The 21996-nt window shown below is 32.6% G+C and overlaps 1 protein-coding gene across 1 annotated transcript in view; it reads left to right on the top strand.

Annotated features, from left to right (window-relative positions):
* The window catches only part of HTR2C (5-hydroxytryptamine receptor 2C), a 350577-nt gene that overhangs the window by 205434 nt on the left and 123147 nt on the right, over positions 1-21996 (top strand). The window contains exon 5 of the mRNA XM_053581136.1: positions 11370-11570. Coding sequence (XP_053437111.1) covers positions 11370-11570 — 201 coding nt within the window. The remainder of the gene's footprint in view (positions 1-11369; positions 11571-21996) is intronic.

Below are 21996 nucleotides of genomic sequence, written 5' to 3'. Positions count from 1 at the left end.
AGTATACTATGAATATAGTGATCAAAACAGGAAAATTATTTTTGTATTAGTCATTTTTTAATTTTGATTTTCTTATCCAATCAGCTTACCTTTATTTACTTTTCATATTCCTCAGTTACATGCCTCATGTATATGTCCACAAGTTTGAAATGTGCTTACTCAGCTTTGCCACAGCTATAGGACTTTTCAGTGATAACTCTGTTTTTTAAAAAAGTTATTTTACCACGTTATGCTGTTCTTTAATTAAAATTGGCTAAATTTTTACATGTGAACTTTTTATCCAACAACCTTTTTAAACTCATTTATTAAGACTCAAGATCTGCCTATAAAGTTGTTTTATTTTTGTATGTACATGACCATGTTTTCATTTTTTAAAGTTCTATAGATCTTTATTTATTTTAGTTTCATAGCACACTAATAAGTAACTCCAACACAATGCACAATAGATGTTGTAATAGTGGACTTTCTCATCTCTTGAAATTCAAGGATTAACTGTTAGCTATTAATATAACATATGCTATAAATATTTGATAGATATTGTTTAGAAAATTAAGGAATTTATCATCTAATCCTAGTTTGATGAAATTTATTTTATCATGAATCATGTTGAAAAAACTTTGTGCATATATTGACTTATTCACAAACAATGTTCTCTATTGTTTGTTTAATATGACACATCTTCAAATTTTATTATGCAGTATGTTGGGAAATAATCCCTCTATTTACTCAAAGAATCTGTATATGATTGATGTTAGTTTTTCTTACATATTTCATATTACAAGTAAATATATTTGAAGCTATGTTTTCCCATCCAAAGAAAATAGTCTTTGCATGACATCTAATTTGTTTAGATGTAAATTATATCTTTCCATAAGAATTCATGGTTATTTTTAAATAGAGGACTTGTACCTATCTTGGTAAAGTTTTAATAAAATTATTTAATCAATTCTGTCACCGCTGCAAATGAACTATTTTCCTTTTTTCCATTTCTAACACTGTTCTTAGACTAGTCTAACCCCTAAGCTATTTTATATTTATCTTGTATCCAGTCAGCCTATAATATTCTTCTAGAAAATCCAGTATTGTTTTTAGAATAGTTTCAGGTTTTTTAGGCCTACTGTCATATCACCTATAAATAAGAGGGTATTTTATCCTTTCTTTTCCGAACGTATACAAGTTAATTCATATCCTCAGTGAAAATTAATAAAATAATGATAATGAGTAATGGCATAAGCTGGCATCTTGTCCAAACTTAATGTAATTAAAATATATTTACTGCATTATTGAATATATATGTTGTTAATTCTCGATCAATTGCCTTTATCAAATTTAAGGAAGTACCTTTTATCCCTATATGATTAAAACTTTAATTAGGAACTGCTTCTGAATTTAATCAAATTACTCTTCAATATAAAAAGATTGTGAAATTTTCTTGCAAATATTAATACAGTATAAGGGATTATACTGGTATATTTCATGAAATTAAATCATGCATGGATTCTGAGAATAATGAATGTTTTTTCCTGGTATATTATTCTTTTGCTACTTTACTGGACACTTATTGATTGTATTTCCTTTGTAACTTTACATCTATAATAATGAAAGCCATTTTCTCTAGTCTCCTTTTTACAGTGATTTTTAAGCTTTGCTATTGACACTATATTGTTTTATTAAAGATATTGAGAAACTTTTAAACATTTTTATGGCTAGTCATTTTTTCATATATGTTAACTTAAAGGGATCATTCATAACTTCTTATTTTCAAGTTCTATGTTTGGAATTACTGTACAGTTGCCCTACATTCCCATTTCTTTTAAGTATATTATCAGTATACTGGACTATTATTCTTTTCTCCAAGGCAAAGATTAGCAACAACACTTCATAGGAATAAAGCCCTTTTATATTTTCTTTGAATAGTAGAACTGAAAGATTAGAGTCTCTTCTATTCAGTCTTTGATTTTTCACTATTGAGGGTGCCTGTGATTTCTGGAGTTATTAAAAATCATTTAACCTTTAAATGAATGAATGAACATATATAAATGTCTTTTGCAACACTATGCATAATTTATGACTCTGAAAGTAAGATTTTATCTCACTTTGACCTCCCCTATGGAAAGTGTTCTAAATTTTCTTTGCTATACAACTTCCTCCAAACTTTTCATATGTTTATCATCTAGTATTTGCTTGGATCACATAAATTCGCCCATTATTCTGAGCAAATTTTACCCCATAAATGCATTAATGTACACAATTAGGATTTAATAAAAAAAATTGTTAAGAGGAAAAAAATCTTTAGTTTTGTGGTCTAATGAACATAAGGAAATCTCAAAAATAGAAGATGAAAGAACATCTATGTAAAGATAAAGATAGAAAGAGGGAACCACTAATTCTTCTCTGGGAAATCATAACCTCTACCTAAACCTTTAGCTGACTTATAAACCTTGCCTGGGTCATTACTCAAACAGTCTAATAAATGATAAATTAACAGAAGTGATATTTGAGCTGTAGCTCTAGAGAGAGACAGAGGGTGCAATTTCCATCCAACCAAGCTGATGGCCTGGATAAACAAAAACACTAACACTCTTTGGAACAACATAATAGGATTCAACATATCAATAATATAACATTCATAATGTTTAGAGTTATAATCTAAAATTTTTTACTATAAGAAGAAACAAAAAAATATAACCCATTCACCCCACACACACACAACTAACACACACATTCAGAGATCTATCCTGGAAACACTCAGATGTTAAAATTCAGAGAGAAGTATTTTATTGCTGGTATTATATTTATGTCGAAGGCATAAAATACAATATGCTAATAGTTATTGAAAATGGGAAACCTCAGAAGATAAATAAAAGCTAGAAAAATAATTTCATGGAAATTTGAAAGCTAAAATACATAAAATAAAAAAAAATTCCCTGGATGGGCTTAATAATAGAATGGTGGAAAATGTAATGGTCACTCGATTTAAAAATAGGTGTGAAACTTAGTAAATGTGGAATGTAAATGTCTTAGCACAATAACTAGGAAAATGCCAGGAAGGCTATGTTAACCAGTGTGATGGAAATGTGTCAAACGGTCTATGAAACTAATGTATGGTGCCCCATGATCACAATAATGTACACAGCTATGATTTAATAAAAAAAAATAAAAATAGGTGTATAGAAGTTGACCAAATTCAAGATCATTGAGAAGGAAAAGAATGCACTCTCTGGAATCTGTGGAATAATGCAAACATTCCAACATAAATGTAATTTGAGACCTAGCAGGCAAAAGAGAAAGTATAGAGACAAAAACCATTTGAAAAAATAAGGATTAAAAGTTTCTCCAAAAATAAAAAGCAAAAAAAAATCAAATAAAAATAGAAATTCCTCAAATTCACCCCTGAAGTACATAAATTTATAAATTCATGGCAAAACTAAATATTATATATTTGAATTCTAATGATTTGTCTAAGAAAATTGCATTACCCAAACATCCAGGAATTTATGCATATTGCATCAGCACCAGCTATAGTAGAAAGATGAAAATGTTACTGCCTCTAATAGATATTCTAAGGGCATATTATATTTTGGTGAAGGTTGAGGATGCAGCCAACCAAAACAAGAGTGTTCCAGGAGTGACGGGACATCGAAATTGAAGAATAATCGACTGTGCAAGATCCCTTACTATTTATCAACAACATTTACCTTAAAAATAGGGTAGTTTGATCACAGCTGCCTTTTTACCACAAATGTCTCTTAGGATCATGAAGCACCAGTTGATCAATCTGTGGCATGACAGATCCTTCAGCCCTTTCTTGAAGTAACCAAATTGTCCAAAGGAAGGATACTGATTATCCTTGTAAAATATTTCAATAGCCAGACTCTACCTTCTTTTGCCTTACTTCCTTAAGAAAATAAGACTCTTTGAAAGAAAGAAAGAAACAAACAAAGAAAGAAAGAAACAAAGAAACAAAGAGAAAAGAAGGTTCTGCATTCGTTATTTACCATGTAAAGTAGTCATGACTAACAAAGTCTCAGAGGAGTGGAAGCCAGTACCTAAGATAGTTCACACTAATAACCCTAACAGACTAAATAGCACATATCATGAAACAATTCATCCAGTAGCAGATAAAAGAGTTGACTTTTTGCCTGATTCAGTTGCTGGATCTGTAAGAAATGTCATTACAGAAACATTTGACTGGGAATAATGCTCCCATGTGAAAACCTTAGCACTATGGAATACAACTTAGATCTCAACTCTTTACTCAGAAAACCAATAGTAAAAGCAACATATTTGGAATGTTTTGTCAAACTTGACACCAGCCTAGAGTCAAACATAATGCACATGAAGACTATCATCAAAATGGCAGCAGGATTTCATTTGGCAGATATAAGTAGGAATAACAAGAGTTTTGGCCACATTAGTAATATTTATTTCCAGTAGCTAACAAAATCTTTGGCAAAGAGTAAGCAAATGAATAACAGGGTAAATTAAGGAAAAAATGAGTAATATAAAAATAATCTTATGTTAGCGGGAACTCTAGTTTCTATCCTTCCACAAGAGCAATAAAATGATGTGGAAAAAGCTGTCAGAGTCAACTCCTATAAAACTCAGAAATATAATAAAATTTAAAACAAACAATGGAATGCTTAATGAAATAAGAAACCACTGCTTTGTGATATAAGAGCACCATGGTATTTGAAGTTGCCTGCTACCATACCCTCAGCCCAAGATCAGCAGCTAATTTGAGGATAGAAGTCTGCACTTCTAGTGTAAGTTCTTAGTGCCAGAGGGAGCAATACAGACCTTTTCCTCAAATAAGTGTGCTGGTTGTTTTAGACTTCTCTGATGGCTCCCTAAAGAACTGGCACAATAATTTGCCTTTGTTTTGTCTGACTCAGAACATTTCCAGGGCTCAAGTGACATTCTGGGTGGGGTTTGCCAAAAGAATTAAAAGGCACAAACATTGAACTAGTCTGGGACAAGTAACAACAGACCAGACAAACTAGAGAGGGACTGAATGTCAGCCTGGGAAGAAAGAGGTTGTGAAAGGAGATATGTTGAGAAATAAGACGATATTTTTAAGGCACATGTGTATAACATGGAATGGAAAAGGCTGGGGCTATCAGAATGCTTAGCAAAAGGGGCATAATGTATTATTCTTTCCCCAATGGGTGGTCTGACCTTCAGCTTCTAAGGCTCTGTGCAAGCATAAAGCTGAAGCTAAAGCAGAATTATAAACAGCTTCACTAAGCACTGAACTGAGAGCCCCAAACAAAGCCAATCTGCAAAGACTAAGAAGTATTTATTCTTTTTTTCTTTGCCTACAAGTATTTAAGAAACTTCTTTAAAACCCCTAGGAGACCACTAAACTGACAGAATGCTGAATTCCATGGCCACACTAAACAAAAAGAACAAACTTTATAAAAATAGTTTTAAAAAGACACCAAACAGGCAAACAAAAGCAACCAATAATAAGTAGCAACGACTAACTTTAGGAAGGAAAGGGAATCTAACTTATAGAGTTGCCACATTATAATATTCAAAATGTCCAAGTTTCGCCAAAATTAAAAGGCATGCAAAGAAACTGGAAAAGTGTGACCCATTTAAAGGAAAAGAAATTAATAGAAACTGATCATGAAGAAGCCCAGACATTGTATGAATGTTCAAATGCTTTAAATCAATGGTCTTAATTATGCTTTAAAAACTAAAGGTGACTATGGAAAAATAATTAAAGGAAATCAGAAGAATGATGTCTTAATAAATACAGAATATTATTAAAGGAATAAAACTATAAATAGGAACCAAATAGAAACTTGGGGGCTAAACAGTATTTTATGTACTCAGTACTATTATGAAATCAATTGGGGGCTAAACTGAAATTAAATTCACTAAAGGGATTCAACAGCATAAATGAGCAGACAAAAGAAAGAATTAGAGAATATAAATATAGGTTAATTGTGATTATCCAGTCTGAGAAGCAGAAAGAAAAAAGGAATGAAGAAAAGTGAACAATGCCTAAGAGACATGAGACACTATGAAGTGTGCCAAACACATTCACAGTGAAATTCCCAGAGATGAGAGAAAAAAGAATCAGAGAAAATATGTAGAGAAATAATGGCTCCGAACTTCCCAACTTTGTGGAAAGACAGCTAGAAAGTTTAAAGAACTCTAATCAGGAATTACTCTGAGATCTCCAAACCAAGACACGTTGTCCAACTGTTGAAAGAAAAGAAGGGAATCTTTAAAGCTTCAAGAGACATGCATCTAATCACATACAAAGGATTTTTAACAAGATTGACAGTAAATTTCTCTTCAGAAACCCTGGAAGCCAGAGGGCAGTGATGTGACATATTTAAAGTGCTGAAAGAAAAAGAAAATTTCCCGAAAAATACTCTATATCTGGTGAAACTATCCTTCAAAAATGAGGAAATTAAAACATTCTCTGTTAAATAAAAACTGAAGGAGTTCATCACTAGTGGCCCTATCTTAAAGACATTTCTAAACGGAATCCTTCAGGATTAAAAGAAAGGATGCCAGACAATACTATGAAAGCATATAAAGAAAAGAAGAACAAAGCTATCTACGAAGTCAAAAGCAAAATCCAGTAGAATTCTATTATTGATTTGTTAATCTTCTTTTGATTTCCTATTTCATGTAAAAGCAAATGAATGAAAAATAATTATAAATCTAGTTAATGAGCAGCAGATTTATAAAGATAAAATTTGTAAAAATAACAACATGAAAGGGTAAAAAGATGCAAAGAAACAAAATTTTTGTATACAATAGAAACTAAGTGTATATAATTAAAAGTTGATTATTGTAAAAGAAAGATGATAATTATAATATCCTGCATACCCACTAAGGAAAAAACTAAAATAATATACCAAAAAAGAAATATAAAAGGAATCAAATAACACCTTACAGATATCAATTAATCACAAATGATGGTAATAACAGAGAAAATGATATGATATATATCATACAGAAATGGTAAAAGTACCTCCTTTCTTACGTGTAATTATTTTAAATGTGAATGAATTAAATCTTCCAGTTAAAAAGGGGAGACCAGCAAAGTGGATGAAAATATATGATCTACATATATTTTGTCAATAAGAGACTCACTTTACCGTGAAGCTAGTGAATGATGCCCCATGATCATATCAATGTACACAGCTATGATTTAATAAAAAAAATATATAAAAAAATAAGAGACTCACTTTAGATCTAAGGACATCGTATATTGAAAATAAAAAGATGGAATATATTCCATGCAAATTATAACCAAAAGAGAGCTAGAGTGGCGTAAAGTTTAATAAGAGCATTATTCATTGAAAAAAGTTTAAAACCACCAAGAAAATATAACAATTATAAACATATATGTACCTAACAATAGAGGCCAACAAATACAGGAAGCAAAAACTAAAAGAATTGGAGGCAAAAAAAAGACATAACTCTAATGATATTTGAAGGTGTCAATATCCCATTTTCAATAATATACAGAACAACTGGACATAAGATCAATAAGAAAAATAGAGGATTTGAACAACACTATCATGCAACTAATTATAATGGAAATATAGACCATTCCATCCAATAAAAACATTCACATTTTTTCTCAACTGCACATGGAACATTCTTTAGGATGGACTGTATGTTCAACTGCCAAACAAACATAAATAAATTAACAAGATCACTATTGAAAGTATCTTCTCCACAATGGAATGAAACTAGAAATAAGGAATAGAACAAAAAACAACAAATTCACAAATATGTGGAAATTAAAAAGTGAACTAGTAAACAATCAATGGGTAAAAGAAGAAATTACAAATGAAATTCAAAAATATTTTGAGAAGAGCAAAATAAAAACTTGGCATATCAAAACTTATGGGGTACCTTGAAAGCACTGCTCAGAAGGAAATTTATAGCTGTAAATTGTTCCATTTAAAATTAAGAAAAAATTAAAAAAAAAATAAATAAATAAAATTAAGAAAAAAATTAAACTGTATATTATAGCTGTAAATTGTTCCATTTAAAATTAAGAAAGACTTTAAACTGTATACTATAGCTGTAAATTGTTCCATTTAAAGTTTTTCTTAATTTTAAGTGGAACAATTTATAGCTATAAACTTCCTTCTGAGCACTGCTATTGAGGTACCCCATAATTTTTGATATGCCAAGTTTTTATTTTGCTCTTCTCAAAATATTTTTGAATTTCATTTATAATTTCTTCTTTTACCCATTGATTGTTTACTAGTGAGCCCTCAGAATGGGAGAGGATATTTGCAGGTTATGCTTCTGACAAAGGTTTGATAAACAGAATACACAGAGAACTCAAACTAATTAACGAGAAAAGAACAAGTAATCCCATTTCATTGCGGGCAAGGGACTTGAACAGAAGCTTCTCTAAAGATGTCAGGTGCATGGCTACAGACACATGGAAAAATGCTCAAAATTATTAATCATCAGAGAAATGCAAATCAAAACCACTTTGAGATATCATCTAACTCCCATAAGAGTGGCTCGCATAACAAAATCCCAAAACTACAGATGTTGGCATGGATGTGGAAGAAGGGGAACACTTCTGCACTGCTGGTGGGAATGCAAGCTAATATATCTCTGTTGGAAAGAAGTATGGAGAATACTCAGGGATCTAAAAGTAGACCTTCCATTTGATCCTGCAATTCCTCTACTAGGTGTATATCCAAAAGACCAAAAGTCACTGTATAACAAAGATATTTGCACCAGATTGTTCATTGCAGCTCAATTCATAATAGCCTTATCATGGAAGAAGCCCAAATGCCCATGGATGCATAAATGGATTAATAAATTCTGGTATATGTATACCATGGAATATTATGCAGCCTTAAAAAAAGATGGAGACTTTACCTCTTTTACGTTTACATGGATGGAGCTGGAACATATCCTACTTAGTAAAGTATCTCAAGAATGGAAGAAAAAATATCCAATGTACTCAGTACTATTATGAAATCAATTTACAATCACTCACACTTTCATATGAAGAATAGATCACAACTATGGCCCACGAAGAAGGAGGGAGGAGGGAGAGATAGGAAGGGAGGGTGGAGGTCAGACGGAGGGAGGGTGAATGGTGGGATCACACCTATGGTACATAATTCAAGGGTACATGTTAGATCTATTAGTATAGAGTATAAATGTCTTAACACAATAATTAAGTAAACTAGATGAGGTATATATTAAGCAGTGTGATATAAGCATTCCTAATTCTATATGAAATAAGCACATTGTACCCCATAAATGCATTGATGTATATATGATCTATGTGTTTACGATTTAATTTAAAAAATAAATAAATAATTAAAAAGTTATAAAATAAAAAAATAAAAATTAGAAAGACACCAAATGAATGGCCTATTGTTGTACCATAAGAAACTAGTGAAAGGGAGAAATCTTAAACAAACAAAAGAAAGAAAATGATAAAGGTTAAAGTGAAAATAAACAAAATAGGGAATAGGAAAAAAAATAAAGACAATTTAAAAAACCAAAAGTTTTTTTTAAAGAAAACAATTTACAAGCCTTTAGCTAGGGTGGCTAAGGAACAAAAAGATAGAAGACATTAAATACTAAAATCAGAAATGACAATGGAGGAATTATCACTGACCTTCAGAGATTAAAAAGATTAGAAAACAGTATGATGAACAATTGTACAACAAATTAAATAATCTAGATGTAATAGAAAAGTTTCTAAAAATACACAAACTTCCAAAAGTGGCTCCAGAAGAAATACAGAATCTAAAGCTACCGATAACAAGTGAAGACATTGAATCAGCAATCAAAAGCCTCCCCAAAAGGAAAGCCCAAGACCAGATGGGTTCATTCTTGAATTTAACCAAACATTTAAAGAGTTAATACCAATCCTTCTCAAACTCTTCTAAAAAATTGAAGATAAAGGAAAACTTTGTAACATATTCTATGAGACCAGCATCATCTCAATACCAAATCCAAATAAAGTCATCAAGAGAAAATTATAGACTAATGTCACTTATAAATATATATGTATGCAAAAATCCTCAATAAAATACTGGTGAATTAAATTCAGCACTATATTATGCACCATGACCAAATGTGACTTGTCTCAGAAATTCAAGAGTGGTTCAACATGAAAAATTAATCAATGTAATCATTCACATTAATAGACTGAAGGTGGACAAAGCACATAATCATCTCAATTGATGGAGAAAAAAAGCATTTGCCAAAATTCATTTCCCTTTCATGATAAAAAAGAAACAACTCAACAAACTAGGAATAAAAGGAAACTTCCTTGACACGACATTTATGAAAACCCACAGTTAGCATACTCATTTGTGAAAGACCAAAAATTTTCCCTCTAAGGCCAGGAAAAAAAAAAAAAAAAAAGGATGACTCCCTTCAGTACTTCTAGTTAACACTGCATTGGAAATACCATTTAAAGCAATTAGACAAAGAAAGGAAATAAAAGAGAGGAAAAGTGGAAAAGAAGAAATAAAATATTCTCTATTCACAGATGACATGTTCTTATATATGGAAAATCTCAAAGAAACCCTACCTCAAAATAGATGTAATGAATTCAGTAAAATTGCAGGATAGAACATCAACACATACACATCAGCTGTAGTTCTATACAGAGCAATAAACAGTCCATAAAATAAAGAAAATAATTCTGTTTACAAGAGCATCCAAAATTTTTCAACTGGTCACAGCATCAGCTATAAAAAAAGAATGAAGTACTGATACATGTTACAAATGGATGAAGCTCAAAAACATTATACAAAGTCAAAGAAGCAAGACACAAAAGGACAAAAAATGTATTATTCCATTCATATGAAATATTCAAATTAGATAAATCCATAAAGGCAGAAAGCAGATTAGAGCTTGTCAGGGGCTGAAGAGGGGAAAAAAGGGAGACTGCTTAATGAGTATTTGGTTCCCTTTTGGAGTGATGTAATGTATCAGAACTAGGGACAAGTGATGGTTGTGCAATATTTTGAATGTACTGAATGCCATTGGATTGTACACTTTAAAGTAATTTTATGTTACGTAAACTGTATCTCAATAAAAAATTGTTAACACTGAAGGTATCACATCATCATCATCACCATGGCTATGAAAAATAATGCTTCTTAGATTTTACTTTTTTTTTTCCTTTGGTTTTTGGCTGGGGCTGGGTTTGAACCCACTACCTCTGGTATATGGGATCGGCACCCTGCTCCTTGAGCCACAGGTGCCACCCAGAGATTTCTCTTTCTTTACAAGTTCTTGTAGACTATGAGAAAAAAATAGGTAAATTAAAATTTTAGTTTATAGTCAGTAAAATTTGTATAACATGTTCTTGTCTTCTCTCTGTTCTCTTTCAGATTATGTCTGGCCACTACCTAGATATTTGTGCCCTGTCTGGATTTCTTTAGATGTTTTATTTTCAACAGCGTCCATCATGCACCTCTGCGCTATATCGCTGGACCGGTATGTAGCAATACGTAATCCTATTGAGCATAGCCGTTTCAATTCGCGGACTAAGGCCATCATGAAGATTGCTATCGTTTGGGCAATATCAATAGGTAATTATACCTTTGGCCATAGAATTGCAGCGGCTATGCTCAATATCTTCGGATTATGTACTGTGAACAACGTACAGACATCGACTGGTAACATTGCGTTCAATCGGGATTGTTTTAACAATTATTCTTAACCTATATATCTGATATTTAGGTTAACAATAATGAAAAAGGTGTAATATGTGTGAATACATGAATATAAAGTTTCCATTTATGCTGCTAAGTTATTTTATAGGTTAGTATGCCAGTGAATTCTGCCACACAGATGAAAAATGTTTGAGATATTTAAAATGCTTTCGCAGATGACAAAGATAAAAGTTAAAAGTCTACATTTCAAAAATATAAGGCCGGGCTCGGTGGCTCACGCCTGTAATCCTAGCATTCTGGGAGTCCTAGGCGGATGGATTGCCTGAACTCACAAATTCCAGACCAGCCTGAGCAAGAGCAAAACCCCTCTTTAAAAATAGCCGGGTTTTGTGGCAGAGGCCTGCAGTCCCAGCTACTCCGGAGGCTAAGCAAGAGGATCGCTTGAGCCCAAGAGTTTGAGGTTGCTGTGAGCTGATGCTGCCAGAGAACTCTACTCAGGTCTACAAAGTGAAACTCTGTCTCAAAAATAAATATATATCAAAAGTATAACATTTAATTCTTAGAAAAGATATATATATATACACACACACACCAAAAAATATTAACCTTAATATTTTTATTCTAATTGGGTGGAAAATTTAATAATGCAATCTAAATATTATGGCACAACATTTCTAAATTTATGCTTTTATTAAGCATAAAATATATTATTTTCCCTCAGTTTTAATTGTCTCCTTGGACTCCGTTTAAACAAAAAGAGACAAAAAGCTATTGGTTTCTTTAAGGATTTGGAGGAATTTAAGGAGGGGGATGATCATGTTATTGCTTATATTTGCAATATTCATGAATGCTTTAGCAATGCTAATAATAGTAACATCGAAAAATTTAAACAGTTAGAATTCAAGGATTTTACATCATCCTTTTTTCCCTTCCAGTTGGAGCTTAAATTGTGTCCATCAAATAATTTCTGTCCAAACTTACAGTTTTGTAAGACTTGGGTAAAGCTTAAAACAAAATCAAGACTACTATACAATCTTTAACTGATATTCTCTAAATATTTTGACTCGGTTTATTGTGCAAACAAATTTATTTAAAATTTTTTAGAGTGTCTAATTATAGATTTATTTGTATATAGCACAGACACCTTTGGATAAAATGTGAAATTTCTCCCCTCTAAAAAGGATACGTAGCAGTGGCTCACACCTGTAATCCCAGCACTCCGGGAGAGCAGGCAGGTGGATTGCTCACAGGTTGGAGACCAGCTTGAGCCAGAGCCACCTAAACAACAATGACAACTGCAACAATAAAATATCCAGGCATTGTGGTGGGCGCCTGTAATCCCAGCTACCAGGGAGGCTGAGGCAAGAAAATCGCTTGCATCCAAGAGTTTGAGGTTGCTGTGAGCTGTGATGCCATAGCACTTTACATAGGGTGACAAAGTGAGACTGTCTCAAAAAAAAAAAAAAAGAAAAGGGATCTGTACGCACAATTTGATTTACAAAGTCAAATGTTCACAGATTTTGCTTTCTCCATCCCAAAGAGCTAATTTAAAATGATGCCAGCTGTAATGGTGCTTACAAAGGAAATACATACAAATTAAATTAGACTGTCAGGGGCATCAGCTTCTGGTATTGACATACTAGGTAATTTGCAACAGCTCTTGTGCTAAAGACAATTAAGCATAAGGGTAAAATATTAAAAGCACTGAGAAGCTAATAAAGTAGTGAGGAATTACTTAATAGATCCAGAAGAGAGAAATACGGGAAAAATGACTGTGATTTTTGACTTTTGCAAATAGTGCATCTCCACACCTGATAATATGATTGACAGGTTGAGAAGCCCATTTCAGCCCCACAAGCAAAGGCTAACCAAGTAGGAATAAAAAGTCTGGAAGAAGCCAACCAACCTAATTTAGTTTGGGGATTCAAAGACCTAGGAATAAAGATGGACCCAGTGTAAACCACCTTTGACATGGAATTCAGCCCTGATTCAAGTCATCTACATAACCAAGAAAAATCTTGATTATTGGATTAAGATAATTTCATATTGTTCATGTTTCTAATTTTTGGTATAGGCAAAATAAACATTATCTTTGGCTTCAAATTATTTCTTTCAATAATTTTCAAATGCACTTATTGAAATACAATGATAAGCAGATATATGAAGAAACAATACAACATGAACCAGATATGGGACAATAAAAGATAACAGAAATAAAAGTAAGTATTTCAGATAGTTGAATTATCAGATATAGACTATAAACAACTATTTTCAATGTCTTCATGGAAATTGCAAGCTGAACTTAAACATTTCAGCAAGAAACAACAAAGTATAAAGAGTGACATTAAGATTCAAGAAACAACTAGAAAATCTGGAGCTTTAGCATAATATTAAAAAATAATTGGAACCCAGTGGCAGATTAGACATGGCTAAAGACAGAATTATTGAAGATTGGTAAGAAGAAGTCATAATGAATGGAGCATGGAAAATTTAAAGAATAGAAAACAGAGAAAAAGTGCATAAAAGAAAAAGATACATTATAAATTAAGAAGAGTGCTGCAAGGAGAGAGAATAACAGAAAATTAATCTTGGAAGAACTAATGGCTTTTATAAATGATGAAAGACATTCTAACATTTGAAGAACTCAAAAAGTCTCAAAAAGAATAAACAAAAAGCAATCAACATATAGACCCATCATAATAAAATTGAAGAAATTTTAAAAATTGGAAGATTAAGATGAATGAATGCTTTCTCGACACTAACATTGAAAGCCAGAAGATGTTGGAATGATATTGTCAATGCCAAGAAGAGAAAAAGGATGTGAAAGTAGATTGATAAATTCCACAAAATTATACCTCTAGAATCAAGGTGAAATGAAGACATTTTCAGAACAACAAAAACCTTGAGAATATAACAACAGTGGATGCCTACTTAAGGAAGTACTAAAAGGCTGTTAATCGATTGAAGGAAAATGGCCACAGATGAAAGATTGAAGGGAAAAAATAATCCAACTATATACTACAAGAGGCATATATAAAGCATAAGGAAATTAAAAGGTTAAATAAAGGTATCCCATCCAAACTTTCCAATATAAAGATTGTGTACCTCTATTAGTATTCGTCAAAATTGACTTTTTTGGCAAAAAAAAAATTCTAGCAAAAGAAAGTCATTTTATAATGATGAAATATTTAGTTCATCTAGAAAACATAGCATAATAAATGTGTATGTACATAATAATATGGCTTCAACATTTATAAAGCAAAAAATAAAAAACAGAACTGCAAAGATAGACAAATCTACAATATGAAGTCAGATCTTAAAATACATTTCTCAGTGACTGTATGAAGACAATAAACAAACCTGAACTCATTGAACTTATTCTCACCGATTGCACAAGAAATATTTATAAAAATTCACTACATATTTGGTCATAAAGTAATCCTTGATACACTTCAAAGGGTTGGAATCATAAACTGAATGTTCTTTGAAACGAAAATGACTTCCAAGTAGATAACTAGCAAATCTCCATGTATTTGGAAATTAATAAATTGTTTCCCAATAAATTGACCTAATGGATTTAGAATTCGTTGGTGATCTTCCCTATTTATTTACTAGTAAGGTGATATAATGATAATTTTTCTCACTTTATTATTCTTCCTGCCTTTACTTGTTAACATTATACTATACAGAAGTATTTTCCCTCCAACTCTTTTTCTGTTATTTATTTATTCATATTGGTAGAGACTTCTGGATTCTCTTGTACTCAGTGTAACATATATGACTAATTACTGCCTTTAATTATTTTGATACTCCAATTGTCCTGTATTTGTCCAATGAGAACTCCTTTTGATATGTCTCATCAGTTTTTGAGCACTTTCTTCCTTTATGATATAAGTTATGCCAGGCTCACCTTTTACTTCCCAGGCCCCAGTCTTGAAATCAGACATTACTAGAAAGATGGAGACTTTACCTCTTTCATGTTTACATGGATGGAGCTGGAACATTTTCTTCTTAGCAAAGTATCTCAAGAATGGAAGAAAAAGTATCCAATTGGTTACTTTTTCCCCTTTGCCCATATTCTTAGGCTATAATTGGGTTATAGCTTTCATATGAAAGCTATTTTTTACACTCCCTAGTAAGTACTGATTGTGTAAATACATATAACATACTTTATTTAACAGATCTCCTGTAATTTAATAGATCATGTAATTTGTTTGCAATGTTTTTAAGTTATTAGTAATTCTACTAGAAATAATAATCTCTCTCTGAGCACGTATGTGAGTATACATGCATGTGTGTATGTTTCATATTGTTATAAGTTTATATTCAGAATAAATTTTTAGAAGTTGAGTTGATCAAAGGGTAAATGTACTACAGTATATGTAGATAATGGTAAAACCATTTTGCACTTCCACCAGCAACACAAGGAAGCCTCTGCTCCCTGAACGCCTTACTAACAAAGCATATTTCAATTTTTTTGATATGGTTAGCCCCTACTCATTACTAGTTTTTCAGAGATTGTGTAGACATTCTTGAAAGTTTAATATTCCAAAGGAACTTTAGCATTAACTTTCCTAGCTCTACTCTGAAGGCCTGTATATTTTGACAGAGATCTCTCTAAAGTTGTAAATTAATTTAGGAACTGCAGAACTGATTTTTTAAAAATGTTTTCTCTAATCTACAAATTAATTTAAATGATGGACACTGTCTCCCAGATTTTACAGCCAAACTTATATAATCACTCTCATGTGCTCCTCATCACCATTTATAATTCATCTCATAAAAATCAATTTTTTAGATTTATATCTCCACTAAAAGTGTCTTTAGTAAATTCACTAATTATTTTTTAGTTGTCTAATTCATCAATTCTCAAGCTTCTTGGAATCAAGATTCCTTTATATTTTTAAACATTATTGAAGACTGAAAAGAGTTTTCCTTTATATGAGCTGTATCTATCAATACTTACTTAGAAATTAAAATTGACAAAATTTCAAATTATTTATGTGTGAATTTATTAAAAATAACAATAATAAACCTATGACATGTTAACATAAATAACTGTCTCTACCAAAAAATGGCTATAATTTCCAAAACAAAATCAGTGAGAAGAATGGCATTGTTTTACAGTTGTTAAAACTCTTTTATCACTTGCCTTAATAGAAGATAGCTAGATTCTCATCTCTGCTTTTATTTGATTTATTGCATTGGCCTCATTTCATTAAATTATGTGAAGAAAATGCATATCCTCACACATACAGGCAGCTTCACTACAGGAAAGTATTTTAATAGTATTTTCTGATAATTGCAATCTCTCTCCTTTGACATTGCACTAAAACTCAGCAAGTGGTAGTTTCTTAAGTTTGGTGGCAATGTATTAATAGAATCAGAAACTATTTGAATGAATTTTTTATATCCTGTTACATTAGAATCCACTAGTCTATCTTATACTTTCAAAGGATATTAAATCCATGCTTTATTTTGTATCATCACGCATAGGTCATTGGGATATACTGGTTCACTACTTTAGATGTTCTAAATGTTGATATATTTCATTATATAATATCAAAAAATCACGGGCATTAATAATCTTTACCAGCCTTAAAAGAAAAGTCTTTAAGTATTGGAAAAGTGTCAAGTTCCCAGGGATGGATACAAACTTTCCAAAATTTCAATATTCACTTGAAAGCTCAAATTTTATCACTGGTAGCAAATGCTATCTTTTTTTTTTCTTGACTTGAAAGGCTCAAGTCATCCATTTTTGAGAAATTATCTGCCAAATACTCAATTCTGAAAAACTCTAGTGTGTCCAGCAGTCATTCTTTCAAATAAAAATCTTATTCCATGAAAAAAAAAATGCTAGTTCTTCTTTCAGCTATAACAATTAATTGCATAGATGCTTTTCCTCAAGACAACCATCTTATATCAACATTCAGCAGAAGTGTTCTTCATATACTTCTCATTTGCCACATGGGTTATTAAAAAGGGTTGAAATTTAATAAGTACAGTATTTTTTTACTGCTTCATCAAGGTCATTCTTAATTAAAATCAGCAATTTTTTTTCCCTGAAACTATACAGTGATGGAAGAATACAATGAAATTTTGTACAACTTGGTGTCACTAGCTTAATTCATATTAAGGCACCAGCAGTTTTACCCACCATTTCTTTTGCACTACCAGTACAATTCTAAACACATGAAAATAGCAAATAACACATTAATATTGTTATGGAAGTAATTCTGACTTCATGAAACCATTGAAAAGGTCTCAGAGATACGTAGGGGTCCACCTTAAGAACTAGGTTTCCAATTCTGGCTCCCTATTTGTTATTTGATGCAATTGAGGATACTTTCCTCATAATTCTCTGTTCCTTTCCTAGCTATGACACAGTTTTCCTTTGGTTTCCTTTTCTTCTTTTTGTCTCCTCCTATTCATTTACTTTATTTTCTGCTTCACCCTCATTCTTCCTTAGGTTTCTGTTCGTTCCACTTGCTTCTATAGTTTTCCTGGCTTACCTCATCCACAGAAATAACTAAAATTTGTCTACCGTGACTGTTGAATAAATATTTCTATATTTCTAGCCACAATATATCTGGATCAGTAGCTTTCACTATACAGGTGTATGGAGACTAATGATGGACACTTTTTTGAGACAGAGTCTCACTTTGTTGCCCTCAGTAGAGTGCCGTGGGGTCACAGCTCACAGCAACCTCCAACTTTGGGCTTAAGCGATTATCTTGCCTCAGCCAACGGAGTAGCTGGGAATACAGGCACCGGCCACCCTTAGTATATGGGGTCGGGGCCCTACCCACTGAGCCACAGGCACTGCCCTGTTGGACACTTCTTTTTTTTAATTTATTTTATTTTATTATTAAATCATAGCTGTGTACATCAATATGATCATGGGGCACCATACACTTGGTTCATAGACCATTTGACACATTTTCATCGCATTAGTTGGCATAGCCCTCCTGGCATTTTCTTAGTTACTTTGCTAAGACATTTACATTCCACATTTACGAAGCCTCACATATTCCCTTGTAAGATGCTTCTTAAGTGACAAGAAGAGCTCATCACCTTTTCCCCATTTTTGTTTTTTCCTTTTCCTATATTTTTGTTTCTCAAGTGATCAGCACCAGCTTATTTCCCATTTACCCTAGCAGAAACATAAGAATCATTTTAGCTGTCTTCTCTTTCACCCCAACAGCCAATCAATACAACCCGTCCTTAATATTTCTCCTATTCTCACAATCTAGTCTCTCATATCCTCAGTTGTTTTCTTAGTTTTGGCTTTCGTTATTAATTGCTTATTCATCCACACTCCTTTTCTTTCTCTCTGTGAAAGAGAAAGTTGTCACTATATTCAAGGCACACCTTCACCTCCTTAAGGATTCAGGGTACACTTATGGCAATAGGAACTAGAAATTCCTTTACCAAATGTTCATGTCCAGTTACTCAGAGAATTCCTTAAACTTTTTTTTTTAAATTACCTTTTGTTCTAGATCTTCTTCACTTGACACCTTGCTTGATTTCCTAATTATCTTGCTTTTGCATGTTGGCTCACCCTTCTCCTTTAGCCAGGCCCATTTTGTGTTGCAACATACAATTCTCTATTGTATTAGTAATTTAGTGATTTAGACACCTGAAAGCACACTGCCTAGAGGAATTTGGTTGACCATCACGAGTCAATAATAGTCGCACTTCAAAATTCAACTCTATCTCATCTTTCAACATCTTAAATAATACTTTCACCTTAGGTCAGTAGTTCTAACCTTGGACATCTGTAAATAGAATTCCCAGTATCCATGAACTTTAACTTTGAAAAATACAATTTAAGTATAATATATACAATAAAGAACACAAACCTTAAGTACACAGCCTAATAAATTTTTACAAATGTATACACTTCTATAACTAACACACAGAAAAAGATATAGAACATTTTAAATATCCAGGGGACTATCTATCTGTTGCCCCCTTTGTGTTAGTAATTCTTTGTGGGTAACAACTATTCTGACTACTATAACCACACTTTTTTTTTTTTCTATTTTGGAACATCATAAAAAGGATGCACAAAATATAGGCTCCTTTATGTGCTCTCTGGAGTCTGACGCTTTTCAGTAAATATTAGGTCTGTATGATTCATCCATGTTGTTGCATTGATTGGTAGTCGTTCTTTTTCATTATCATATAGTGTTTCATGGCGAAATATAAAAAAATGAATTTACCTTCTTCCTCTCCATAAACATTTGATTTGTTTTCTGTGTTCATTAATTACAAATAAATTGCAACGTACATGAGTATTTATGTTTTTGTTTGTTTGTTTTGTTTTTTGCAGTTTTGGCCAAGACTGGGTTTGAACCCACCACCTCTGGCATATGTGGCCAGCGCCCTACTCCTTTGAGCCACAGGCACTGCCTAGAGCATTTATGTTTTTTGTCAGATATAAATGTTCATGTCTGTTGGGTATATAACCCAAAAGAAAAGTCTGAGAATCAAACTCCTTTAGTACATACTGAAATAAATAACACTTGGTAATGGAGTTTCACCTTTTCTATATCATTGGATTCTTTTTGATATTTTAATTAGAAATTTTTAATCCATTCTCAAAAGGTTTTATCTTATCATTTTTCTGTCATTAGTGGTGTTCTTGTGTACTTTTGGCATTAGCAAACCTCAAAAATGAGTTTGAAATTGTCTCCTTTGGCTCGGCACCTGTGGCTCAAGTGGCTAGGGCAACAGCCACATACACTGGAGCTGGCAGGTTTGAATCCAGCCTGGGCCTGTCAAACAACAATGACAACTACAACAACAACAACAACAAAAAGCTAGGTATTGTTGCTGGCGCCTGTAGTCCCAGCTACTTGGGAGGCTGAGGCAAGAGAATAGCTTGAGCCCAAGAGTTGAGGTTGCTGTGAGCTGTGACAGCACAGCACTCTACTGAGGGTGACAGCTTGAAACTCTGTCTCAAAATAAAGAAATTTTCCCCTCTAGCCACTGTCCCCCATGACCACCGCAGTCTAGGTACAAGTTAGAAAATGTTTATGTAGGGGCCAGTGACACAAAAACTAAAGGGCTGAAGCTCCCTCCGGCAGACAAAAGCACACAATGGATGGAGAAGCAACATGGCACCTACTATCTCAGCTCAGTCCTTGGTGATACAGAAGGACCCCGTGGGGGCTGGCAGCCTAGTGTTCTGTTTTCAAGAATCTCCTAGTTCACTAGCAGCAGAAGCTTTTGTGTTCTCCAGCAGCTTGGGAGCCTGATGCCTACCCTAGGTGACAGGGAAGGAGAAAATTAAAAACAAAACAACAACAACAACAAAAAAAAACTAACCTTTCCACAGAACTCCAAGTTTCTCAAGGGTTGATCTCTGCTCCTTTTTGTTCTGCTACACAACTTCTTCCCCTGGAATATCTAGTGGGTTCTGCCACTTTTCTCTCTGAATTACATCTGAGTTACGTTTTTTCATCTAAAACTGTTGCTACCTTCTAAGACTATCTGGCAACTGATGTCTCTAGTCAACTATTAATAGAATATCTTGCCCCCCTTCTCCAGGTTCTTAATTATAAATTCAACTGTTTACACATGAAAATAATATTAACATTTTCTTCTGCCTGTTTTGGTAAATTGTAATTTTCAAGGAATTGTGAATTTCATGTCAAGTTTCTAATGTATTGGCATGAAGTGGTATATAATATTCTACTGTCATCTTTTTAATGTCTATTAATGTATTGCGACTTCCTCTTTCATCCTGAGAATGTCTATTAATGTATTGCGACTTCCTCTTTCATCCTAAGCAGGTATCTCTGCTTATTTTTTAAATTTAATTTTCTTAAAAGTTTATAAAAGTTTATATTTAAACTTTTTGTATTTAACTTCTCCAAGAAACACCTTTTGGTTTCAGCAAATGTCATCAGTTTTCTCCATTGTTTGTCCATTTTCTATGTCATTGACATCTGCCCTTATCTTTATTATTTCTTTCTTTCCACTTGGGTTTAATTTCTTCTTTTGTAACTTCTTTTATATATATATATATACACGTATATATATATGTGTATATATATACGTGTATATATACACGTGTATATATATACACATATATATATGTATATATATATACACATATATATTCTTTTATTTTTTTTTTATTGTTGGGGATTCATTGAGGGTACAATAAGCCAGGTTACACTGATTGCATTTGTTAAGTAAAGTCCCTCTGGCAATCTTGTCTTGTCCCCAAAAGGTATGGCACACACCAAGGCCCCAGCCCCCTCCCTTCTTCCCTCTCTCTACTCTTTCTTTCCCCACCCCTCCCTCCTTCTTTCACTCTCTGCTCTCCCCT

Source organism: Nycticebus coucang, chromosome X (genome assembly GCF_027406575.1).
Source record: "Nycticebus coucang isolate mNycCou1 chromosome X, mNycCou1.pri, whole genome shotgun sequence".
Classification (NCBI taxonomy): Eukaryota; Metazoa; Chordata; class Mammalia; order Primates; family Lorisidae; genus Nycticebus; species Nycticebus coucang.
This window is presented reverse-complemented; position numbering and strand designations above follow the sequence as displayed.